The sequence below is a fragment of the Odocoileus virginianus genome, chromosome 31, assembly GCF_023699985.2.
Source record: "Odocoileus virginianus isolate 20LAN1187 ecotype Illinois chromosome 31, Ovbor_1.2, whole genome shotgun sequence".
NCBI classification, from domain to species: Eukaryota; Metazoa; Chordata; class Mammalia; order Artiodactyla; family Cervidae; genus Odocoileus; species Odocoileus virginianus.
In genome coordinates this window covers 4,068,670-4,096,438 of record NC_069704.1, presented here as the reverse complement: position 1 = coordinate 4,096,438, position 27,769 = coordinate 4,068,670, and the positions used below count along the sequence as shown (strand labels likewise).

Genomic DNA, 27,769 nt, shown 5'->3' with positions numbered 1-27,769 from the left:
ATTGATATAAAGGAATGAACTCTATACTTGGCATGTGAGAATTATCCAGGAAATCGTCTATCACTTTATATCAACCCCCTTCATTTTAGGTCAGATGCTTTCGATATATGTGTTAAGGGTTAAGTCACTCAGTCATGTCCGACTCTGTGAACCCCACGGACTGCAGGCTGCCAGGCTCCTCTGTCCATGGAGCTCTCCAGGCAATATTATTGGAGTGGGTTGCCCTTTCCTTCTCCAGGGGATCTTCTCAACCCAGGGATCAAACTTGGGTCTCCCGCATTGCAGGCAGAGTTTTTACTATCTGAACTTTCTATATATTTTCCAAATAAATGTAGGATCATGGCTCTGAGACAGGGGTATTTTCATTCCCGTTTTGTGCAAATTCAGTTCAGTTCAGTCATGTCCAGCTCTTTGTGATCCCATGGACTGCAGCACACCAGGCTTCCCTGTCCATCACCAACTCCCAGAGCTTGCTCAAACTCCTGTCCATTGAGTCGGTGATGCCATCCAACCATCTCATCCTTTGTCGTCCCCTTCTCCTCCTGCCTTTAGTCTTTCCCAGCATCAGGGTCTTTTCCAATGAGTCAGTTCTTTGCATCAGGTGGCCAAAGTATTGGAGCTTCAGCATCAGTCTGACTAACTTTGCAGATTAGAAGACCAGAGGAAGCTCAGAGACTTAATTAACTAGTTCAAGGACTTATCACTATCACATCTGCTCTCGGATCCTCCATTCTGGGCTTCTCTGGTGGCTCAGTGGTAAATGATCCACCTGCCAATGCAGGAGACACAGGATAGATCCCTGGGTTGGGAAGATCCCCTGGAGGAGGAAATGGCAACCCACTCCAGTATTCTTACCGGGAGAATCCCACGGACCAAGGAGCCTGATGGGCTCCAGTTCATGGGGTCACAAAGAGTGGGACATGCTGAGCAACTGAGCATGCATGCCTCCCTATTCTACTTGCGTTCTGGTTCAGTCTTTAATTGGTATCTTCAATCTACTTCCTAAGAGAAACTCCACTTTTTCTCACAAGGCAGAGAACACAGTGCTCCTTGGTTCATAAAAGAAAACCAATATTTGGACTCAAGTGATTGGGTGGAAGTCAGCAATCCCATTTGTCACGAAGGCACTGCTCCTTTGTTCAACAGGCTTTTACAGAGCGAGCCGCGGGAGGCGGAAATTCGGATCCCCATCAGTGCCTCTCAGACCCCGGCTAATCAACAAGAAGGCCCTTAGTCACGAACCATTGCCTGCGACCCCCGGCTAATTCTTAATGAGGATTCAGCCCAGAGCTGCTGACTGGAGCCAGCGCTGGTAGCAATCACTCGGCGTTCCCGCTGGGGTCACAAGGCCGCCGGGGGCGATGGGGCTTCCATGAAAGAAAGACGGAATCCTTCCTTCCTCTCCTCCTCTCCCACTGCATCTGCGCAGGGATTTGGTCCCACTCTCCCCACGGAGAAGGCGCTGTGCTGACTCAGAGGTCCCTGAGCAAAGCCATCTTAGCACCCAGGCAGCCAGGAGCCGGAAGCTGGGGGGTGGGGGCCTTGGGCAAGTGACCTGACCTCGGGAGGCCTCAGTTTCTCCATCTGTGTAATGGGAAGCATAATCTCTAGCTCTCAGTTGGTGGGAGAGATAAACCGGCTCGTGGATATAAGCACGATGCCTGAGAAGGCGTAACAGCTCACAATAATGTTGATTTTAAACAGCTCCACACGCTCTGCCCCTCTCTTTCTCCTACTTGATGCAAGATGCTTTTGAAAATCATCTCTGCTCCGTTTATGATGCCAATGGCCGAGGAAAGCGATCCTCCCTGCGCCTCCTCCTCCCCAGCCTCCTCTTGCCCCTCCCTCTCCTCCTCTCCTCGGCCTCTTCTTCAGTCCCCTGCTCCTCTTCTCTTCTCCTCCCTCCCCCTCCTCCATCCTTCACCTGCTCTCGCCTCCCTTTCTTCCCACTCCCGTTTCCCTTCCTCTCGCTCTCTTTCCCCCAGCCTCCTGGTCCTCCGCCTCCTCTGGTCACGGTCACACCAAATCCTATACCAACTTCCAACTCAGCAAATAGATATCATATGAGTCCCAGTGGCCACAGCACTATATTTAATATAATGAAACACAAAGTTGGTAAAATCCCTTCCTTAAAGAAACCTATGATTAAATTTGATAAGAAAGGTAAAACCTAAACAAAATGAGTGTGTTTCAAGATGAAGTTTAAAAAAAAAAATGCCACGCAAGGGGTCTTAAAAGAGGCTTCTCAGAAGAGGCGGCAGGCATTTGGGAGACTAAGGTGGCGTGACACTCTCCTGAAAGGCAGAACATCCAACGCGGCAGAAGAGGCACAGGCCGTCTGAAGAATGCTCTCCGTGTAGGAAGGGCGGCTCCTGGCACAGAGGAGGCCTCAGGACATCGTCCTTTTAGGTTGAACTGGATCCGGTATGAAATGGAATGAGAATCATAAGACTTCAGAGAAAATGGAGCTCACTACGGGCTGGGTGATTCATTCATTTAACTATTCATCAATTATTTATAAATTCATTTAACACGTCTCTTCCGTGTATGTACACTGTTTATGAGCCAGATTCTATATATCACGCTAGAGACAGAGATGGCCCTTAGCAATGAGGAATTTATACTCCAACTAGGGAGTCAGATTAATAATATTACGTGACAGATCGTAGGGAAGAAAGTGTGCAGGGTGTCTAACGACCTGAGCAGATGCAGGAAGAGGAGCTTTCTGGGGAGAAGTGGAAGTCCAGGAGCTGGAGAAACGATGCACAAAGGGGCAGAGTAATAAAGACAACAACAATAAAGATGCCTACAGTAAAATGTAAGAAACTCCACAGGCCTGGAGTAAGGATACGGGTACGTACTGGATGGTGGAATATGACAGGCGCAAGTTTGATTCTCACCAGCCTGGCACCCAGGCTATACCTTATACCCAGCTCAGAGACAGGGGAGGGTTTTAAGCAGAGAAGTAACAGGATTTGATTTGGTGTTAGGAAGAGCACACTGCCTGCTTAGATGGGGATGGACCAGCGAAAGTGGTCAGAGTCAAGAAAACTGGTTTGACAATCATTGCAATGATCCAGGGAAGAGAGAAATGGTGATGGGAGGAGGTGAGCCAAGACAAGGTAAAGAAGGAAGGATTCCTGATGAGAGGATGGACATTTGTGCTGGGCGTGGAAAGGTGGACTGAACTCAATGAACGAGAGAAGGACTGTCAGTTAGGGCATGAACAGATCCTGAGGGCATCAGTGATAGGCGATAGAGACTGCTCTGGAAGGAGCTGAGCTTTCAAGAAGAGACAGGGGAAAAAAAGAAAGGGAAAGGAGGACGAGGAAGAAGGAGGGAAGAAAAAAGGAGGCGGAAGAGAAATAATTTAAGATCAGTAAGTGAAATGAGCCACTTGAACATAAGTATCAGAAGGAGGCTCTCAAAACACAGCAGAGTCTCAGGGAGCTTCTCTGGAGGGTAGAGCCTGGAGTTACCATCCCGCGGCCCCTCACTGCCTTGCGTCCCACCTTCTCAAGATCTTGACTGTCCTCCTGTCCAGTTTCGTCTTTCAGAAACACAGAGTGAGCTAGTGACCTCTCTTTTTTTGTCATTGAGAAAAAGACTATGTCATTGAATCTAAGATGGCAAATAGTGTAAAATATACCACTGTTTTGCATACACTAAGAAAAAAAATACTCTGCCAATTAAACTATGACACACCATCAGTTGTAAGAAACATTATAATTTTAGAGATATTAAAATCTGAACTGTGATGTTGGAGAAGACTCTTGAGAGTCCCTTGGACTGCCAGGAGATCAAACCAGTCCATCCTAAAGGACATCAGTCCTGAATATTCACTGGAAGGACTGATGCTGAAGCTGAAACTCCACTTTGGCCACCTGATGTGAAGAACTGATTCACTGAAAAAGACCTTGATGCTGGGAAAGACTGAACGCAGGAGGAGAAGGGGAAGACAGAGGATGAGATGGTTATGAGATGGTTGGATGGCATCACCAACTTGATGGACATGAGTTTCAGCAAGCTCCAGGAGTTGATGATGGACAGGGAAGCCTGGTGTGCTGCAGTCCATGGGGTCACAAAGAGTGGGACATGACTGAGCAACTGAACTGAACTGAAAATCTGAAAAGTCTTTTAACAGGCCAGTTAACAGTGATCAGGAGTAAAGTTTAAGAAACTGGCCCTGTTACCACAACTGTGAACTGGACCCACCTTTGGGTCCATATACTCTCTTTCCCTTTACCCTATAAGAACCTGCAGGAGGTCTTATCTAAGGTAAATAATTCCAGTCATACACAAGATCCTATTCACTCTTCCCTGCTCAACCATGACCCCAGTGGGGAAAAATCCCTTTTGCTCACAGAATCAAGGTTTCCTTCTCTGAAGATAAATCCCCAACAACGTACCAGAGTTTTGTTGCTTCTATATTAAAAAAGAAGAAAATCTCAAGGACCCCACGTCACCTTCTGCTACTGTACCATTTACTGTGAGATTCCTCTGGAGTGTCTGCTAAACCCCTGCCCTCACTTCCCGCCTTCTTATTTTCTCTTGGAGTCTCTCTACTCAGACTTCCACTTCCATAACTCTAGTGAAACGTTGCCGTCAGGGTCACCCACGACTTCCATGTTGCTAACCCCACTACGCTCTTCTCATCTTCATCTTCCCCGTCCCGTCAGCAGCAGCTGACACAATTGACGACGACCTCTCCACCTGATTTCCAGGAGCTTCCAGCTTCCTTTCCTTGCTCCTCATTATGATGCCATTATCCCAACTCATAAATATTAAACTCCCCATGGCTCAATCCCTGGGACTCCTTCCTTTCTCTATCTATACTCTCTCTCAAGGTGATCTTATCCAATCTCACATCATTAGATATCATCCCTATGCTAATTTACATTGCTGTCCTCTCCCCTGACTTTCCAAATGTCCACTCAAGATAGACATAACAGAGTTCTCAAACCTAGGTTCAAACCCAATTCCTCATGGCCCATCAAGACAGATCCCTTCCACGGCATTCACATAGCAGTAAGGGAATCCGGTCACTGCAGCTGCTCAGGCAAAACTCTGGGAACATCCTCTGTTTCTCTGTTTCTCTCATATGTGTTTCCTCAGTCCACTGCCAAAGAATGTCCGCACTACTTGAATTAAAAGTATATCTATAATTCAGTCACTTCTTACAACCCTCACAGTCTCTCCCGGTGGCCCCGGCTGTCACTGTTCTCTCACCTTAATAAACATGATGGCCTTCTAGCTGGGTGCCTGTATGTGATCTTGCCCTCTACAAGTCTTTTCTGCAGAACAGTCATAGTAATTCATGTAAAGTGGAAGTCAGGTCCAGTTATTCTACTGCCCATATTTGCAATGGCTTCCCATTTCATTCAGAGTGAAATCTAAAGCCCGTTCCATGGTCTACAAGTTTCTAGATGACCTATTCCCTCCCTACCTCCCTGACTGTAAAGAAAATAGATTTCTCTGTTTACTTGTTTAGTGTCTGCTCCCCCAACACCCACACACTCCATGTAAACTCCAAAATGACTGAGACTTTGCTTATTCAGGGCTCTATATCCTGTTCTTAGAACAGCGTCTGATGTATAGCTGACATTCAATAAATATTACTAAATGAGTAAGTGAATGTGTGAATGAATACATTTCTGAATTATCCCTAGATTTCAGCAAAATATTACTTCTGCATCCCTTTCCACATCAGTGAGCTATCGAGGCACAGGTCTTCTCTCTGTACACCCATCTCACCAGATGGATACTCGATTCAATTACATGACAATGTCAGTAAAACGCTCAGTGGGTTTCTTGGAGAGAGAAGGATAAAAATGAGAAGTTATCGTTATGCCATTAGCATTGTTACAAGTAGCTTGGTGGCTGCTGCTTTGACTACTAATAGCCTCTGTTCATTTCCATGATACTTTCTTTTTCATTTCGAGTCTCCATCTCCAAACTTCCTCTTTTTCTTTTAAAAATTTTTCTATTTTTCTCCACCTTTGCCCTGTTTTGTGAATTGTTAAGGAAACACCACAAAGTGAAGGTAATTCGAGTGCCATTCGTATCATCCTCCATCTACCCTAATAAACCTGCAGACTCTGCCCCCAAACCCTCATACAGAGGCATCAGGAGGGGACCAGAGGAATACGGAGCCACCCATTTTAAGAAGGAGAAACTCTAAAGTCAGGGTCTTGGGGTTAAAATTCCAGGTCAGTCACTTAAGAAGCCTCTCTTCAGTCTCAGTTTCCTCACCTACAAAATGGGCATGTTATTTATCTATGCCTCCCTTATAAACGCTATGAGCATTAAAAAGATAATAAATCCCATTATATAAAACAAATACAAGTTAAATAAAAAGAAACACATAAATATAAGCATAGTAAAAATAAATTAACACAGCTCCTGGCACACAAGGATGTGCTTAATAAGCAGCATTTGTTATTTCTGGTTCTTCAACCCTCAAGTCCATGCAGCTTCCCTTTAGGCTGGGCTGGACCACCTCCTGTTCTTTTACGTCTCCATTTTATTCACGTTTTCTTTTTGCAGAGGATGTCAAATAGAGCACATTATTAAATAAAAGCTTAATACTACATATCTTACACATAGAAATGTCTACATATAAGTCATGTGTGCACAGCTGTATCGATTTTCACGATGTAAACACACCCACGTGTGGCCATCCTGATCAGAACCTCACCGAGACCTCCAGAAGCCTCTCTCACCTCTCCGCAGTCACTCCTCAGTTCCTCCTCTGCAAAGCAATCCTGAAACAGTGTATGTGTCTGACTGTTTCTGACCGGTGGAAAGAGCAGACTCATAACAGCATATCCTCTTTCCTGTCTGGCTTCTTTAATTCAGTGTTTCTTTTTTTAAACACTTATTTATTCGGGGCTTACTTTGCGGCACATGGGATCTTTCGTTGTGGAGTGTGGGCTTCTCTCTAGTTGTGGAAATAGGGCTTAGTTGGTCTGTGACACGTGGGATTTTAGTTCCCTGACCAGGGCTTGAATCTGCGTCGCCTGCAGATTCTTAACCACTGGACCAGCACCAGGGAAGTCTCCTATATTCAATATCACATTCATGAGATTCTTCCATACTGCTGCAATAAAACGGTAGTTTAGGGACTCCTCCAGAGGTGCAGTGGTCAAGAATCTGTCTTCCAATGCCTGGGATGTGGGTTCGATCCCTGGTGGGAGAACTAAGATCTCCAATGTTGCGGGCAAATAAGCCCATGCGCTACAACGACTGAGCCCGCATTCCACCACCAGAGAAAGCCTGAACGCTGCGATGAAGACCCAGAGCAGCTAAAAGTAAAACACAAATAGTGGTTTATTCTTTCTAATTTTTGTACTGCAGCCCATCATATGACTGTAGGACAAATTATCCATTTTCTTGTTGATGGGGATTTGGGGGCTATTTCCATTTAGGAGACTCTTTTGAACAATACTTGTGATCATTCATGATTTTTGGTGGACATATGTAATAATTCTCTTGGGCATACTCCTAGGAGTTGTAACTGTTGGGTCATGGGGTTTGTAACTCTTGGGTTATGGGGTCAAGGCATATTGAGTTCTTAGTGGAAGCTGCCAAGAAGAGATTTCCAAAGTAACCTGGAAAATTTATTCTTCTGGAAGCAAGGCGTGTACACACCCACTGTTCCACATCGCCACTCCTAGATATCGTCAGTTTTTTCTAGTTGAGCCAGACTGATTGCTGTATTATGACACTGAATTGTTTTAATCTGCATTTTCTGAGGATGAGTAAAGCTATTCACTTTTTCAAATATCTGTTTGTCATTTTTATATCCTTGTTTGTGAAGTGCCTGTTCACGCCTCTCCATCCCTCCTCTCATCTTCCTGGACTGTCGGCCTTTGGCTGGCTGGCCTCGGAGGCTGTTTACATTATTTTATGTGTGTCCTTGGTGGCTCAGTTGGTAAAATGGTCTGACTAGAAGGCAGGAGACCCAGGTTCGATCCTGGGGTGCACACGTTTTACACATCAGTTCTTGGTCAGATACATTTATCATCGACATTGCCTTCCACTCTAACTTGAATTTTCATTCTATGAACAGCATCTTCTGATGAACAGAAATTAATTTTAATGTAGTCCAATTTACCAAACTTTTTCTTTCACTTGCTGCTTTCTGTATGCTACTGAATAAATATTAGCTTACTTCTAAATCAAGAGATACTCTTCTGTCTTACAGCAAGAAGCTTCTCCGTTTTACCCTCCACCAGGAGAGTATTTTTCTCCTTCCTAGGACTCCTCTACTCAGACAGATAGAATGAGTTAGTTTTTTATTTTCCAGAATCTCCATAGTAATGTGCGTTACTTTTTCTATCTTTATTATATTACACACTACTTTGAATCTTATGTATTTTCCTGCCCATCAGCTCTATCTTATCCTCTCACTCCAGTCACTCAAATATCTAAATCTTTCATGTTCTTTTCACTAACTCTTGGTCACGATGCCTCCTAAGTAACTCCAAAATTGGTCTATTTCATTCCATCCCAACTGCTACCTCCTAAATTTGTGCATTTTGTCTTGAATACGGCAGCAGTCCTTAACTAACTGGTCACCAACCTCTAATCTACTCTTTAATTAACTGACCACACAATAGCCAGATCGATCTTCCAAAACATTAATCTCTTCCTGCTATTTTGTTTTGTAAAACCCTTTCATGGTTCCTACTACTCTCAAATTAATGGTCACTTCATCTAAGTGCTTAGTGACTGAACAAGAAATAACGTAACCAATGGCAGAGCTGGGTTTTGGAGGACTGAGGCTTATGCTACAGGTGCCTACTGAAGAAAGGAATTCAAAATCACATGTGAATGTGAATATTTAGAATGAGAACAGTTAGGGACTTAGAAGGCCAGAGAGCCCTGGATCTTAAACTTCCTTAGCTTCAAGGTAAATCAGTTTCTAAATGTCCCTAAGATCTTAATAACTTCCTAGCAACATCTTGCTCATCCCGTCTAAATTTACTCCAGATATAACTCACGGCAGGGTGATCAGACGCAGACCGGAGGCACACTTCCTGGATTCAAACCCTGCTCTCACTCCACAAGCTCACTGTAGGCACCTCGGGAACTAACGTTGGGAATCTTTGCACACCCAAGGTCAGTCTGTCTTTCTTAGTCATTTCTTATCAGGCATGACCAAACACATCTGTCTACTCTTTTCTCTAATAAAGCAGGACAGGATTATTCTTCATATATTTGAGGTTTTGTTTTCTTGGCTTTTGTTCTAACACTAGACCATTCTCTTGATTTTCCCTGATGGATTTTCACTCACTGCTCCCAAGTGACGCTACCAGGCTCACCCTGCACCGCTTTCCAACCATCTTCTGTAACAGGAGCATGAATCAAACAGTTGCCAAGGAACCCGAATATAAAAGTCATATTAGGCTCTGCTTAGCTCGATCTGCCAATCTCAACCCAACTTTCCTCCCACTGACATTCAGAATCACCTTTATCATATACCTTTCTAGAAGGTCACATTCTTAGCTCGCTCAAAGTCAAAGTATATGCCATTTTTTTTTTCTGACTATAAAGTTAATACATGATCATTGTAGAAAAGTTAGAAAAAGAATTGGGAGCCTAAAATAAATCACCTCTAACCTAATCATCCAGAAGTAACCTCTTAACATCTTGGCATAATTCCTTGCAATGTTATTTTTCCTTATTCTTTTACATTAAGTTCATACCATTCCTTCAATCAAAATCACCTATTTTTAATTGACATAATACCAAATCATTTTCACATATCTTTAAAATTCTTTACAAACAGCATTTTAGCACCTGCCTAATATTATATTGTATGGATGCTACATAATTCATTTTGTCTCCTCAGGTAGAAAATTGAGATCTTTACCTTGTTTTTTTCTTTGTTATCATAAATTATGCTTTTTAAAATAGCACTATCTGTACTTAAAAGTCTTATCATTTCTCCCCCTACAATCTCCCCTCCTCTTCATGATGAATCAATCAGGATAAAATGACTGTTTTAAAACATGTTTCCTTCAAGGTCTTGAGTATATATGGATCTTACATATAACAGATAATAAACAAATACAAATATATACTTCAACAAACTAATCCTTAGGATTATTGCAATTTCACTAGCAATGTCTAAGTGTATTTGTCTTGCTCTATTCTGGCCAGCACTGAATGTTCTCATTTGCAAACTATGCTAAAAGCACACACACCCACACAAACACATATATATGTATGAATGTACTAAAGACCACAAATGATTAACAAAGAAGGAGAAAGAAGATTACACAGAACCCCAAATTCTATAAAGTGCCCTATAGTTCTTTGAATTCAAATAACATCTGCCAAAATACATTGAGAATCAAACACAATAATGTGGGAAATTCAGACACTATGATATGAAACTTTAATATATATTAGATCTGGAACATCTATAAATAACACTGTTTAGACATTTTCATCAAAATAATCAGATAAAGCTCACATTTCCATAACTTTATCTCTGAAAACTAATTAATAACCATGAATTTAATGTCCCATATACGTTAAAATTTTTAAAAAGACATCACAACTGTCTTGATTCCCACGTTTTTAGCTTTCATTGGTCTCTCTCTGCCTTTCATCTTCTTCTTCCTTCTCCCTCCACACCTGGCCTCCTGATCCTCCGCCATCCCTGCTCCCGCAGCCTGCGCCCTCCTCCCTCTCTGCTCCCGTCACTTCCACTGACATCCTACCTTGAAGGTGCAGTTTGCTCTCGGTACTCTGCAGAAGGACGGAACTCACGGAGTCCAGATTGTCGTAGCTGTTACAGCCCAGCGGCCCAGTGCGTGTCTCTGTGACCTGGAGGGGACAGCGAGGGTGACAGGCGTGAGACGGATGCCCTTGGCTGGGACAGATCCTGCACAGTCGGCCCCCAGCAGGGACGCAGCAGCGGGGAGCCTGACTGCGCCCGCGGCCACTCCCCGAGCCCCTGCCTGTGCCGAGGACCAGGGCCGACTGGTGCCAAGTGGGCAGGCTAGCAGGGCAATCTAGCACGGACAGGAGCCAGAGCGCCCAGGTTCTCTCCTTGGTTCTCACGTCACCGAGCCACTGTATTTTATGAACTAATAACAAGTGGAAATACTACCATGTATTTCGAAAGCATGTGCTCTGGGAATAGGAGAGACAGTGTTAAATCCCAGCTGGGCCATTGATTTGCTGTGTGACCACAGGCGGGCACTTCTCTAGGCTCCTGAAACCTGAAGCTAATAAATCCTGCCCATGAAGGCTGTGAGACTAAACCTGATGGGCGGAAGTGCCTGGCACTTGGCATATGTTCATAATAGACATCTCATTACCCAGAGCCTTTATAAATTGCAATGTGCATTATCGATGAGTACGTATGCATTGTATTAGGCAAGAACAATACAATCATTCCCATTTTCACAGAAAAATTAGCAAAGAGCACAATCAGCTCCACTGCAGAATGAACGCCCCTGTCCTCTGGTGGTGTGTTTCTAAATGACTGTCTGAGAATAACTGAGGTGGTGGACAACAGGGTGGACAGCTATTCTAAAAGACAACCTTGAGATATGAACGGTGCAGTATGTAAGTGGCTTCTTCATCTCTTCGGTCTTTACTTTCCATTATTTCACACAACTGTTGGTGGGCTTGTTTTGGGGTTTGCATCCTGCTGCTAAGACACAGCGCTGACTGCTATAGAGAAGGAGGGTTCTAGCAGTGCCAGCTCCGCCTCTGCCCAGCAGTAGAGCTTTGGGTCAGTAACTCCCCTTTATAAGCCTCAATTTCCCTACCTCTACAATATCCACCATAACAGTAAAGGGATCATGTTTTTGAAGTGTTCAGCACTTAGGAAACAGTACATAAATGGAAGGTTATTAGGCTTTGCTTTTAAAAAGTAATTTATTCTTTTTTGTGTATAGAATAATAGCATGGTTATTGTTGAAAGACATTCAAAACTACCAATTCAACTTGCTATAAAGATACTCGGGGAGAGGAAAACAACTGGCAAAGTTTCCCCACCTGGGTCGGTTGCTCATCTTACACAGAGCTGGCGGGGAGACCCATTCTAACCAGCTGGGTCTTGAAGGAGCCTCAAGAAATGGCTAGAAAAATGTGAGTCCCAGATTGAAGGTCGAGGGTGGAGCTGTTGCAAGAATGGTTTCTTGAGTGGCCTCTGTCTAATTTCTCTGAGAAACTCCTCCTAAAGCAAAGACTGCACTTCCAGGATGCACAAGAGAGGATTATCTCCCGACAGAGCTTCGATATCTCAATTCTGAATCCCATCCCAGGGGGGAAGGAACCATTTGATGATAATGAAAACCAGGCCTTGGCTTCACTGCTCCGACTCCGATGGCTTCATAAAGCTCCAGCTCCCCGTGCTGAGTCCCCTAACAACATAATCCCCCCGATAGAGCCAATTCTTCTCGGATAAGCTGGCCCTTTGTTTGTCGATCTGATTTATTTCTCTCCCTCCTCAGCAAGGCTCTCCCGCCCACGTTTCTTCTCTTCCCTGGGTCAGCTTCTGACTCATCTGCCTGACTCCTACCAACACTCCCCTGCCACTCCCCAACCCTTCACACGCACACTATCCTGAGAGGTACCTTTTAATGTCTCGATAGAAGACTAGCAACAACAACAACCTAAGACTATGTCTGCATTTTATTTAGAAGAAATCAGACTGAAGAATGAGACGTAAAATGCAGGTATAATCTGGTTTAAGACAACTTGAGATGCAAAAAAATCTTCACTGAAACCCTCCAAAGAACTAATCCTTTTTATCAAAAATGCCCTCCTTTATTCTCTTTATAAAGGTAATCCTTTAATTTCTTATATTGAAAGTGGAGTATGTAAGTACCTATGCTCTAAGGCAGTGAGCTGAAAGTTTACGGCTGCTCTTTCCAATACGGCTATTTAAATTTAAATAAATTAAAAATTAAAAAAAAACCCTTACAAATATAGTTTGTAAGTAGCCACAAAGTCATGAGCTCCATAACCCCATATGTCTAGTGGCTCCTGTCTTGGCCAGCATACATTCAGAGCTTTTCCATCATCTTGGAAGGGTCTATTGGAAAGCACTGGGTCAGCACGTGACAGGCTGGCTGTTTTTATAAATAAACTTTTATTGGAAAATGGCTATGATCATTTTTTTTTGCGTTGTCTATGGCTGATTTTGTTCTACAGCAGCATAGGTGAGTTGTAGTAACAGGGGTCATATATCCTGCAATTCTTGAAGTATTTATTATTGGCTCTTGACAAAAAATATTCCTGACCCTGGTCTAGAGAGTAGAGTTCTAATCCCTGTTACTGATCTGTCTAGGTGTGTAACTCTGAGCATAAGTCTTTAACTTTTGGACCTCAGTGTTCACATCTGTAAAATGGGGAGAGGGAGATGAAAAACACAGGTGTTAACCAATTACTGGCCTAGGCATAATCTGACTTCTGTGAACTCTATGACCTTGTGAAAATTAATTACTCAGTGTAGCCTCAGTTTATTCACCTACAAAGGGAGCCTGGAAATCATTTACATAGAACTTGAAGAGTGAAAGCAAGTACTATGGATAATTACACCCCATGATCACATCCAGGGCTGCCCCAGGAAATCAGTACATGTGGTCTTAATGAAAATGCTCAGGGTATTATAGGGTATTGGAAAACCCCAGTCAGAGTGGCTGGCCAGGGGCACTGTTAGCTCCATAGGAAGTAAGGAAGTGAGGAATTTTATCTGCCCATCGACACTCAGACCACTTCAGCACAGTGCTGCTGTCTTAAGAACCTGCCACCCGCAAGCTGTACCTTGATTGCTCCAGTTGATATCTGGATCTCATGGAGCCTCCTCATGGTGCCATCACGGTCAACAAAGTAGGATGATGCAAGCTGGTGCAGAGCTTCAACACTTTGAGTGGCATTCCCTGACTTCCTGTCCAGGCGACTTTTGTCCATGTACATGGTCAAGGCCTCCTCCCCTGCATGGAAAAGGAAAGAAGCTCAGGCAGGCTGTTGAACTCTGTGAGGGGTAGAAGGGCTTCAGGGCTCCGAAGCAGAGAATAGCTTTGGGCCTCTAATTTTGCCCAGATTTCCTTCTGCTTCTGAAAAGCAAGAGCACAATGCAAGCAAGACAAACCAGAGGTGGCGGTAAGCACAAAGGTTCAACAGGAGGAGAATCGTGAAAACAAACTTGGATGAGCCCTTCCCGTTCCTTTCTCCTCCTCCTGTTTCCTTCTTATCATCCATTCCTCTTATCCTTCCTCTCATTTCTCCCCTCTCCTCTTCCCTCCTTTCTTCCTCATTTCCTTCCCCTTCTGCTACACCTTCCCAAATAGATGGATGGACAGAGAGATCGAGAGACAGGGAGAGAGAGACAGATAAGACATAGTTTAGACACAGATACAGATAAACAAATAGGAATAACTATGCATCTGTGGAGAGAGGAAAAACTAAACCATCAGTCCTGTGAAATCAGATGCTGTCTATATTACTGTTGTTGTTGTTTAACTGCTAGGTCGTGTCTGACTCTTTTGTAACCACATAGACTGCAGCCTGCCAGGCTCCTCTGTCCACAAGATTCTCCAGGCAAGAATATTGAAGTGGGTTGCCATTTCCTTCTCCAGGGGATCTCCCCAACTCAGAGCTTGAACCTCAGTCTCCTACATTGCAGATGGAGTTTTTGCCACTATGCCACCGGGGAAGCCCACTGTCCATATTAGTCACTGCTTTAGGAGACTGGGGTCAATCCCTAGGTCAGAAAGATGCCCTGAAGGAGGAAATGGCTACCCACTCCAGTACTCTTGCCTGGAGAATTCAACAGACATAGGGTTGGCAAAGAGATGGACACAACTGATGTACTGAGCGTGCAACATAATCCTTCGTCCAAAGTCTGGTGCTTGGCAGATATTAATAGTAAACAGTTAACCATCCACTTTTCTCATTTATCCAATTAATATTTCTTAAGCTACGTTTTGGAGGAGAGGGGAGATGACAAGAAAGTTAGGCATAGGGTAGAAGAGATAGAGAGAGAGAGAGAGAAAACCTTACATAATTTACTCCATGAAATTTTCCTTAGAAATAAATGCATACGTTACTAACAGTATGAATTATGGTGGATTTTATCTTGGATAACAGGATGATTCATCAGAACTTCAGAAGGGAAGCTCCACCTAAACAGATCTGATCCCTGTACCCCTGGTTTCACCCTCAACTAATTGTGAACTTGGGGACATAACCTCTCTGTTTCTCAGTTTATTCATGAATAAGATTAGAAGAATAAAAATAGCACCTATTCCATGGAGTAATTAAGAAGAATAAATTAATTAATATATACAAAGTCCTTATATTAGTATCTTGTTTGCTGTAGCAACCAAAAATCATTTGGAATAGGAGCAGAACATTTGATTCTGGAACTAGACTGCCTGGACTTGAACTAGCTACAGGAGTCAGTTACCTACTCCCTCTGCACTGCAGGTTTTTCATGTGTAATATTGGAAATACTAACTGTATTTACCTCCTAGGTCGTCATAGGGTTAAATCTGTTAATGACATAAAGTACCTGAGCTCTGCCTGGCACAGAATAAGTTCCGCCATTGTTTGATACTGCAAATTATCAATCATATAAGACTTATGCTTACTTTTAGTCAACCCAATACAATAGGGTCATCAGAGAACAAATGATACCGATAACTTTCTGAGGACAAAAGCCTGATATCTAAGATAACTGAAATTTCTTTAGAATGCTGATGATTTCTTGAGTTAAAGAGAAGGTTAAAAAAAAAACACAATAACCGATGAATTCTGGAGGAAGAGCGGTTATCCTGGGGCGCAGACATGGTCCTGACACAGAGGTCAATCCTTCTGCCTTGGCCCCACCGTGACTGCTTTAAGAGCGTGGTTTCCTTGTGGTTCAGAGCTCCCCTCTTTCAGCCAAGCCATTCCTTCTGCCTGCATGCTTTATTCGTGCCAATTTTCCTCCGGCTCCATTTTTATTTATTTGTCTATCTTCTGCTTGGAATCCCGTTCTTTCCTTCCTCTACATGTCTGGCCACTGAAATCCTGCCCAGCGTTTTGAGCCCGATTCCAGGGTTGCCTCCTCTTGCCGCCCTGTGCCCGTGGCCTGGCATCTCCCGTGCACGCTCTAGAAGCTGCTCGGTTATCAGCTTCCTGCTGGGGCTTTCCCAGCCACACCCTCCCCCAGACAGCAGTCACCACCCCGAGTTACCACTCTCCAGGGCGTCCGTTCTGTTTAGCTCGCATACATGCACTGTATCCTGTATGTTCTGAGCACTCCGGCAGGCAATGGTGACAAGCGAATAAGACAGCGCCCCATCCTTAGAGTCACCCAGTGAATACACACATGCTGCCCAGGATAGGAGCCACTGGCCAAATGTGGCTGGTGGGCATCTGAAATCGGTTGTTTCAAACTGAGATGCACTATGCCTATAAACTACACAGTGGAATTCCAAGAACTGGACAATGTTAAAAAAAAAAAAAGCAAACTAAAATATCTCATTAATAACAAAGACTGTAAAGGGTGTGGAGAAAATGGAACCTTCCTACACTGTTGGTGGGAATGTAAATTGGTGCAGCCCTTATGGAAAATGGTATGGAGGGTCCTTTAAAAAGTAAAAATATGATGCATCAATCCCCCTCCTGCGCACATATCCAGAGGAATCTCTAATTTGGAAAGATCCATGTACCCCATGTTCATAGCAGCACTATTCACAATAGCCAAGGCATAGAAACTCAACGCTCATCAACAGATGCTTGATTTATGGAAGATGTGTTACATATGTGCCATGGAATATTACTCAGCCATAAGAAAGAATGAAACACTGCCACTTCCAGCAACACAGATGGACGCAGAGATGATCATCCTAAGTGACGTAAGACAGAGAAAGACAAATATCACATGATATCACTTATATGCGGGTTCTACAAAAATGAGCTTATTTACAAAACAGATTCACAGACACAGAAAACAAACTTATGGTCACCAAAGGGAAGAGGGCAGGATGGATAAACTAGGGCTATGAGATTAGCAGGTGCAAATTACTATACATAAAAGATAAGCAACAGGGATTTACGCTATAATGCAGGGAGCAAGATTCAGTATCTTGTAATAACTTATAATGGAAAAGAATCTGAAAAAAAAATACAAAACTGAATCACTCTGCTGTACATCTAAAATAACACCATATTTTAAATCGACTATACTTCAATTACAAAATAAAAACAGAATAACAGGAAAAAAGAAATAAAAATATCAATAACAGGTTTTCATTACATGTTGAAATAATATCCTGGATATATTATGTGAGATAAGATATATAGTTAAATTGATCCTTCCCTTTTTCTTTTCACTTTTAAAAATGTGGTTGGAAAGTTGTAAATGGCATATGTGACTCACACTAGCAGCTCATGTCATATTTCGATTGGACGACACAGGTCTAGGGAGACAGACGCACACAGCAATCACTTCAGTACATGTGCCAGATGAAGGGTGAAGGTGCCGATGCGTGGGGTGGGATGCAGCCCAGAAGAGGGGTGCCTGCATCCCTGTCGGCACTGTGGGACCCAAGTCACTGATGATCTGGTCTCTCCCAGCTGCATCTCCCGTCACTCCAGCTATACTCGGTCCTACACGAATGTGCCCTTTGTCTCTTATGCTCGGGGCTCTGCTCTTCTCCTGGCCGACTTCTACTCATTGCTCAGGTGGCGCCAGACACCGCACCACCTCTGGGAAGCCTTCCGGGAGTCGCCAACTGTTCACTTAAGCTGAAGTTAGAACGCTAACCACAGGCTTCCATGCATGGTCCCCTTTTATTTCTGCAGTGTGTTACCTGCTACATTTCCTGGTGATTGCTTGTTGAACAGCCTGTCTCTTTTACTAGAGAAGAAGCTCTGTGAAGTCAGTGAGGATGTAAGAGCCTTTCATCACTTCGTTGTCGTTGCCTAGCACAATCTGGGCATATATTATGTGCTTAACAAATGATCAGCATTTTATGTGTGGATGAGCGGATAAATACGGAAGTGGTCCAGCTCTACAGTGTTTGTTGAATGACACATCTGCCTTAACTACTAGACTGAAATCTTCCAGTGAGAAGATTCAGGATCATTAAAATTAATCTCTGGGTTCCACAGGCCTAGATTTAAGCTGAGTTCAGGATAAGAAACTCTTATCTGCACCTTCCCATGAAGCCTTTGCAAGTTATACAAGAGAACATGACCATCCATCCTTTGGATCTGCAGCAACCTGAACAGACTTGGCTTAAGGATGACTTTATACTCAACAATTAGATGTTGAGTTCCAGAGGGTGAGTAGTGGCCTGAGGCAAGAAGGACTCTATCTGATTCTTCTTTGTAATGTTCCCAGTGCTTCTCCCAGGTCAAATGAAGAGCCAAAGTTCAGTTACCATTTGATGGGGAGACGGATGGATGGATGGGGAGACAGATGATTAAATGGACAGATGAGCAGATAGATGAGTGGAGAGCTAAATGATTAAATAAGTGAATATAAGCTAGAAGTTAGAGCCAGGAGGCAGAGGAAATAAATATCACAAGTGTCAGCTCAGGCTCTCTAAGGGGCCTGTGAAAGAGAAGGGGAAATAGCCCAGGTCCCTCAGGACTGAGAACTGGAAGAAGCAAACCTTAGATCAAGAGGGGTTAATGGGCTTCTTGCTGCATTATTAAGACTTAATTTCTTGTTTATTAAGAGAACATTCTGTTTAGAGTTGCTTTCCCATTTGGGCATTCCTGCAAATTGCCTCTTCACCCCTCACAGACCTTTCCTCAGTCTTTCTGTCCTCTGGGGCTTTGTCTCGCTGTCTGCAGCACTTCTTTCAGTGGGGAGCAAAGTGGGACACGCAGAGGATGGGCGATGAGGGGGGAGATCAATCATCTTAGCTTCTGAGTCTCTGGGGGACACTGTTCCCAGAAAAGGGAAGGGCATGTCTGGACTTCAGGTGTCTGGGGCATCCCTCAGCCTTTCCTTCTGAAAACTCTCTCCTCAGCCTTTCCCCAGCGACTCAGTTCACAGCCTTCCTCTTAACCAAGGGGAGCTGTCCCAAAATACAGGGTGGGTAATGAATATACACACACACACACATTCACACAAGCACAAAATCATAAGCTCTCACACATTCAATAGACATTCCTGCAATATGCATGCATTCACTCACACATACACATATATGTATACACTGCAATCATACTCATGAGTTCAAGGCACATGCATGTGAGCAGTGCATAGTATGTATGTCCATATACAGGTTAACTTCCACGAAAGTATTAGCGGGCCTCCGTGCAAGCGGGCAAGCACTCCCATGCAGGTGCACAAGCTTAGTTACATACATCACACAGACACCCCGCCTGCAAGGCGTCTCCTTTGGTCTAGAATATAAGCTTCTGAGGAACCAAGGGGAATGACCATCCCTGATTAATTGTGTCATTCCAGACCCCAATTTTTTCACTTCATCACTGTCCATAAAAGGCACTGACATCAAGTATTTTATGAGTTTAACAGATGTCGCCCCAAAAGTGAGGATCCCAGAGAAAGGGCTTAGGTGTCAGTGCTCCCGCCGACTGTGCCCCCTCCTTCTCACCCCCTCTCCTTCCTAGTCTCTAAATGCATCTACTTGTCCTGTAAGTGACAGTTTAAGAATCATCTTTTGTTGTTTGAGTACGCCCTGAGGAACTCACCTGACACCTCAAACAGCTCATCAAAGCAGTTCTTCTAAATGAATATGCTGTTCTCCTTAGGAAAAATGATAGTGAATACAGTTCTCTGCACTTTCTTATATTCATATGGAAAAATGGAGAGCCAGACCAGAAAGTGAATTTCTCCACGTCTGCCATTCATCTAGCGAGTGGGAGGAAGGGGCAGCCGTCCCGAGGCCCCAGCGTGTGGGTCTCACTAAACAGTAACACTCCGTGCTGCGGCCAGGCGCTCAGTGCTGTCTGACCCTGTGACCCCGTGGACCGCAGCCCGCCAGGCTCCTCTGTCCGTGTAGCTCTCTCAGCAAGAATGCTGGAGTGGGTGGCCGTGCCCTCCTGGTTGGATCTTTCCAACCCAGGGACGGAACCCACACCTCCCACGTCTCCCGAGTCGGCAGGTGGGTTCTTCACCAGGGGAGCCCCCAAACAATAACAACAATGATCGCAAGAACAACAACAGCAATGATCTGTTAGGTGCCAAACACCGAAATAAGCACTGTCGATGCATCATTTTCTATAATCTTCAAAGTATGCGTGAATACTAGTATTATTTCTATGTACACAAGAGGCAACCAAGGCTGAGAGCATCGAGCAGGCTGTCAAGGTGACACAAAGCTTGTGAGAAACAGACAATCAGACGCCAGAATCCGCCCTTCTAGACCCCACGGCCCACGGCTCCCTTCTCTGCCGGCATATGAGGAGGCTCTTAAGAAAGACTCTCCCGTGAATGAATGCATGAATGAATGAAGTGGTGATGCGAGAAGGACCTCACGCGGCTGTTGGTGCTGTGTCCATCAACGGTAAATCCTCCCGCCTCCCCGCTCCCCGCTCCGCACCAGCTGAGGATGGAGGAAACATTTAGGGCTTGCTGTCCAATACGGGAACTCAACCCAGTGCTCTGCATATTTTAAAATGTTGTGCTGTAAAAACAGGAGAGGAACAAGGCTCTGTGAATAATTCACCACCTCGCCTTGGAGAAATTAAAAATATATTTCACTGCAAAAGAAGAGTCGTTGTTATTTGGGACTGCCGGGGACTTGGACAGAACACAGTTCCTAATGGAAGAACGGCACTGATCCTAGTAACTGTTTGTTTTTTTTCCCCAAGTGAAATGGGAGGTGGGGGAAGTTTAAAGAAAAGGGTACATGTTAATGCCACACTCAATGTAGAAGTGATTTCATTTTCATTTTATGATAGAGCAGAATTTATATGACATGATTTAACATCCATCTGTTAACCAATACGTGCTGGCTGATTGATTGTTGGATTGGGTGGGTTGGCAGGTCAGTGAGCTGGTTAAAGAGATGACAGATGTTGGGTCAAAAAATAATGCAAGCTTTGTGGACAGAAAATCCTAAGTTAAAATTTTAATTTTGTCATCAATCTTAGCTATACCTCTTGAAAGTCTCAGCTTCCTTATATATGAAATGGAGATAATATAATCTAACTTGTCATTTTTGCAGACTAAAGAGGGCATAGAATGCCTACTATGACCAAATATTCAATACGGTGTGGCAAATATGAGTAAATGGAGCTTCCCTGGGTCTGCAATGCAGTAGATGAGAGTGTGATCCCCTGGAGAAGATCCCCTGGGGAAGGAAATGGTAACCCACTCCAGTATTCTTGCCTGGAGAATCCCATGCCCAGAGAAACCTGGTGGGCTATAGTCCCATGGGGTCACACGGAGTTGGACACGGCTGAAGCAACTAAGAAACAACACTAATAGCTAAGCAGTGGATTCGAAAGAATGAACTGGCCCAACCGGCCTCTCCACCCACATCGTCCACATGATTCCATTTCTAAGCTGATCTGCCTTGAAATGCATGTTGTGTGCGCAGCCTAGAAACTTTCACCACCCTCTACACAGACAGCTCCCACTGAGCTAAACCGTCACTTCCTCTAGGAAGTTTACACTAACCATTCCAGCTGGTGCTCACCCTCCTCTGAAAAAGAAGATCAACTGTCATAACCATGACTCGGGAGACCCACTTGCCTTTGTCAACACACCAATCCTGACTGTTTCTCTGACATGAGCCAAATCTAAACGCAGCTTTGCAGTGCTCTGAGCAGGTGGCATGGTGCTCCACCACCTAAGGGGCTTTCTCAAAATTCACTGGACCCAGTCATTGTGGCAGAAAACTGACCTCCAAAGGACAGTAGCTCATAATACAAGATGACGCCTGTGGGCAAGACCTGTAAGCGGCTAAGTGCAATGGTCTCCACCACCTCCTGCGTCCTTTGAGTCTTCTGCCCCTCATTTATCCTCCCCTTATCCTCACTCCCTTAAAGATGAACTGGACACAAAGCGGAGGAAAGCATAAAGCTGAGTAGGGAGGGGCAGTTAGTTGCATTCCTACTGCTCCAGTCCAAACCTGTAGAAGATACAACGATATCCCCTTTGTAAAATGATAACCTCAAGTTATCAGCCACTAAAGCAGATTTCAGTAAACAAAAGGACTTCTTGAAACAACATCTCAAGTTTGACTTTTTCCTCAGATTAGACTGCACTCCAAAGGAATCAATACAATAGGGAGATTAAACATTCCCAACAGACTGAGCTAATTCCAAGGTGATGCCATTATTCCCACAAAAGTTAGAAAACGCTCAAGTTAGAATTTCCCAGAGAACAGAATCAGCCAAGACAACCTGGCTTCTCTGACAACACAGCCTTCTGAGTGATGTCCAATGGCAGAGATGTTAAGATGGCTTTGATCCCAGACCACCCCACGGTCCCCTCCCTCCCAGACCCGAAGTCACGATGAGGTTATATGGCCCAGCGATTGTCGACCTACCTCCCAGGGTGGCAGAGATGAGGAGGTGGGTGCCGTACTTTTTGATGATGGTGTCGATGAACTGCTGAGTGGTGGGTCTCCTGCCGAGCAGCCGGATGCTCCTCTGAAACTCCGGCATGAGGGGCACAGGGTGGCGGACCAGGTCTCTCCTCTCGATGGCTGTGTTCCTCACCTTCCAACGGGCAAACTCCCTGGGCAGGAGAGATGGGCGAGACTCTCAGCTTACCAGCTCTATCCCCAGGCCAAGTCCACCCAAGCAGCCCGTCCAGGCATCGCTCCCTAGGTGAGAGAGTGCTTGCAACTATTTTCAGTATTTGTTAACTGCCTCTGAGCTCTGGAGCCCTCACTCTTTCCAGCACCACGAATATGTACTGGGTACCATTTTCATCACTAGCAGCTTCCCTGGTAGTTCACACAGTAGAAAGTCCGCTACAATTCAGGAGACCTGGGTTCAACTCCTCAAACGGGAAGATCCCCTGGAGGAGGGCATGGCAATCCACTCCAGTATTCCTGCCTGGAGAATCCCATGGACACAGGAGCCTGGCAGGCTACACACACACACAGGGTTGCAAAGAGTCAGACATGACTGAGCGACTAACACGTTCTCATCACTGGGATACCGCAGTGAACCAGAGAGATGCTGTCATGCTTTCAAGATGCTTACGGAGCATCAGACACAAAAATCACTGTCATCTAGCTGCTTATTCATCTCCCTCACTAGACTGTGAGTGAAACCATAGAGATGGGATCTCCTCAGGTACATGATACATGTTACATGGTGGAGTCAAAAGCATGCAGGCTGGATGAATAAATAAGCAAGAGAATAAAGGAAGGAGGGAAGGCTCTGTACCAATGGACAAGGCATAAGGTACAATGCAACTTGAAAGTTGTTTGAAGACAATTCCACAATCCAATAATGAGCCCAGGACTCGGCCTCAATTGAAAATTTCCCATGCATTCATTGAACAACTACTGTTTGAAAGAAACTAAGCTATGTTCTGAACACCAGGTGAGGGAATTTCCACTCTTCCCTTCACTAACGATGGAGAAGGTCAAGACGGAGGGACACTGGACTTGGGGGCCTACACTCAGGGTCTCACTGTGCCTCCTGTAAATTAGGGGGTGACCTTGGCCAGAGGATGTCACTTCTCTGGATGTACATTTCCTTATGTGTAAAATCCAATCAGTACTATCTATTTCCTATTGCTGGTGGCCAGAGTACATGAAGTATAGGGTGTGAAAATACCATTGGGAAATGCCAGGCACTGTTCCAATGTGAAAGTTTTATAACTTTTATCTCCTCACACACTCACGGATATATAAATCATCAAAGGTTCACAGATGATGGATGAGGAGCATGCAAACCAAATACAAGTAGACATTTAAAGGGCCTCAGTTCAGGTTGTTTTTGCTTTAATAATGATCTCTGTTCCTACCAAAGATGGAGCTCCCCCTGGAGCAACCAGTTCTCTGACCTGCCTGAGTTATAAGCTCCAGGTCCCTTGAGCAAAACAGACTAGTCAAGGGGACAGTAAGGTCAGCCCAGACAGATGATGGGAATGAGAGTCTAATGAAAAGGTCCCCCTCTCCTGCCACAAGCTGGGAGAGATGAATAAAGGAAGGGGCACAGAGCAAGAGGCGGCAGAACAGGGTGGCAAACAGGACCGGATAAGTCTCGGTAACTCAGGGGTGGAGCTGACCCCTGATGCAGAGAAAGCTGCGTCTGAAGAAAAATCTTCCACAACGGAATGCATTTCCAAGCCTCAGAGCTTATGGTCTGTGTCTGCTTAACAAAGTCAGCTCAGCGCTCTGTGCGAGGTACGTTCGTATCACATCTACCAGCTGCACTCGTGAACCCTGCAGGGCGCCTACTCAGTGCAAAACATCGTGTCCACAGCAGGGGAGGGGACACATCCCAGTCTGATGACCTCAAGATGCTCACAGTCTGGCAGGACAATCATGTCCTGCTTATCGTAAACCAAAGACTACAAGACGCAAAAGAAGGAGCACAGACTTCTGAGGTCGGTAGGGGAAGCTCCAGTGAGTAGGTCACATCTTAACCATAGTTTTATGATTTAAAAAACAGAATTTTTTTTTAAATCCAGATACCCATGTAGGGCTGCAGCAGTGAGTAAGACGAGGGCACGTGACACATCACGGGAAGAGCCGCACAGGCGGAGACGGGTGAAGGAGGGTGTGAAACGGGACACAGTGGAGCCCGTGGGGCGACCAGGCGTCAGAGGGCGGGGGTCGCAGAGCCAGCTGAGGGGGGCTCACAGGGGTGGTCGGCAGCTGGCGGCGTGAGCCCCTAAGATTACTGCTTCCTGCTCTGGGTGACCTCCTCCCCCAGAGTGCAGGCTGAATAGGACCCAGTGATTTGCTTCTATTGAACAAAATGTGAAGGCGATAGCATGTTAGTTTTGTGACCAGGTTACGAAATATGGCAACTTCTTAGCCAGAAGGAAGAATGAAACGATGCCATTTGCAGCAACGTGGATGGCCTCAGATATTATCATACTAAGCAAAGTAAGTCAGACAGGGCAAGACAAACATCATGTGATATGATTTGTATGTGCAATCTAAAATATGACTCAAATGAACATGTCCGTGGAACAGAAACAGGCTCACAGAACAGATTGGAGGTCGCCAAAGCAGGTGGGAGAGGGAAGCATTAGGAGCTTGGGATTAGCAGATGCAACCAGTACATACAGGGCGCGTAAACAAGAGGTCCTACTGTATAGCACAGGGAACCACACTCGACGTCCTGTGATAAATCACAATGGGAAAGGACATGAAAGCGAACAGACATATGCATGGCTTCCCAGGCGGCGCAGTCGTAAAGAATCCGACTGCCAATGCAGGAGATGCAAGAGACACGGGTTTGACCCCTGGGTCGGGAAGATCCCCTGGAGGAGGAAATGAGAACCCACTCCAATATTTTTGCCTGGAAAACTCCATAGACTGAGGAGCCTGGTGGGTTACGTCCATGGAACTACAAAGAGTCGGACATATATATATATATATATTTGAATCACTTTGCTGTATAGCATGAATTAACTTATAATTTACAAGTATAGTTGTAAATCAACTATACTTAAATAAAATTATTAAGAAACCACCGCAAATATGGCCACTTCCATTTGCCCCTCCTTTCCACTTCTCTCTCAGTCACCCTCTCTCCCTTTGTCCTGCCATGATGTAAGCTGCTCTATCGACAGATCTGTATGGAGAGGAAGGGACGTCTCTGAGGAACAGAGACCCCACGGGGCCTGAGCGCTAACAGTAACCTCGTGCGTGAGCTGGGAGGCAGACCCTTCCCTGCAAAGCCTTGAAATGATTACAGTGGAGCAAGAGCAAGGGCACCTAGCTGAACCACAGCCAGAGCCCCACCCACGGAAGCTGTGAGATAATACACAGAGTTGTATTCAGCTACTAACCTGCGTAAGTTGTTACCCAGCATCAGATGACCAAGAAAAGATGAGAATCATCAGATATTTCTGAGGAAACAGTGTTTCCTCATCAGCTTATCACTGACATGTATAAAACTATACATATATATATAATTATGGAATTAAATATATATGTATAGGCATAGAAACATATACTTCTTTCAGTATTATAGACAAATAATAGTTTAAAAATATTACATTATATAAGTATGCTATATACAGGGATAATATATATATATATACACATAACTTTTATTTGTAACTTACAACCTTGCATTACTATTTTTTATGTGACTACATATGTATAGGCATAGAAACATACACCTCTTTCAGTATTATAGACAAATAATAGTCTTAAAATATTATGTTATATAAGTATGCTATATACAGGGATAATATATATACACACATAACTTTTATTTATAACTTACAATCTTGTGTTACTATTTTTTTCATGTGACTATGTCTACATTCCTCAAAACTAACATGAATTTACATATAGACAGGTTAAGTAACATGTCAAAAGTCACACAGCTCGTTAGGGGTAGATCTGGGAGTAGAACACTTGTATCCTGATTCTTAAATCATTCTTTTAATGTAGATATTGAGAAGGAGACTATAAAAACCATGATAAAACCAGTACTGGTACAAAGGAATGATGTTGCACCATCATCAAATTACAATCCTGTGATTTCACTTCTTTTTCTTTCTTCCTTTCTTTTTTTTATCAGCCTCCACATTCTTTCTGATTCACCAGCTATACATCCAGGGTCTACCATCTGTGTTGCTTCCCTGAAAAAACTAGGGAGGAAGACAAGGCTGCGCTCCTGGCTCCTCCCTCCCCAGGCGGACGCGGCGGGATGCACTGTGATCTGCTGAGCACTGTGTGGGCACTCGGGGAAGTTCAGTCACTGGGGGATGTTACGGAGTTCTGCCTGCTAGGCAGGGCCTGTTCAGCACCACAGACAGCTCCAGATTCCAAGGAACTGTTCCATCTTACCGAACAAGAGTGGATGTTTAAGAAAGTTATTAAACAATTATGTGCTATTTGCAACAGTCGTTTTAGTCATAGAGGGATCAGAAAGAAGGATCTCTAACCCAGGCTGCAGGAGGGGCTGGGGTGGAAATGGGGATGTCAAAACATCCTGTAAAGCTGAATCTTGAAAGGAACATTGCATGTGGCTAGATGAAGACAGGAGAAGGATATTTTGGGAAGAATGAGCTCCACATGTAAAAACACCGGAAAATAAGAGAATAGGACAGTAGTTGGAGAGAAAGGGATACATATGTGTGCAGCATTCATGTGTGTGCATATGAAATGTAAGAGGTAAAAGGCTGTCAGGACCACACAGTGAAGGGTCTTCTGTGTTGAACTGTGATATTAGATTTTTATCTATAAACTATATATCTATAAACTATATAAACAGACTTTCTAGATATAAACTCTTTTCTTAATGGGCAATAACCAAGACTAAAAATGTTCTAAGAATGAGTCTGTACGACTCTGTGACAGTCAAGGGAATGCTGGACCTAATAAGACTGTAACAGTCATAGGATTCCACGATTTTATCCTCTTTTCCAAAAAACACTTAAGCAAAAGGTCTTCATAGCACCTGGATCTATTCAGAAGTAGATTTAAACAACTGAAACAGTTGGTTTCTGCTTTCAAAGTTTAACCACTTGTTATTTTTCCAGATCTGAGTTTACAGCAGTAAACAAATTAGATAAAAGTCTTGCTATCAAGGAGCTTACATTCTCATGAGAGTGCACAGCTAATAAAGAGACAAATGTGTACCATGTCAGAGGGAGAAAAATGTATGAAGA

The 27,769-nt window shown here is 44.3% G+C and overlaps 1 protein-coding gene across 1 annotated transcript in view; it reads right to left on the bottom strand.

The window, feature by feature from the left end:
* BRINP1 (BMP/retinoic acid inducible neural specific 1) overlaps positions 1-27,769 on the bottom strand; it is a 191,719-nt gene that overhangs the window by 47,060 nt on the left and 116,890 nt on the right. The window contains exons 3-5 of the mRNA XM_020881105.2: positions 22,497-22,687; positions 13,795-13,964; positions 10,734-10,839 (exon numbers count right to left, since the gene is read on the bottom strand). Coding sequence (XP_020736764.1) covers positions 10,734-10,839; positions 13,795-13,964; positions 22,497-22,687 — 467 coding nt within the window. The remainder of the gene's footprint in view (positions 1-10,733; positions 10,840-13,794; positions 13,965-22,496; positions 22,688-27,769) is intronic.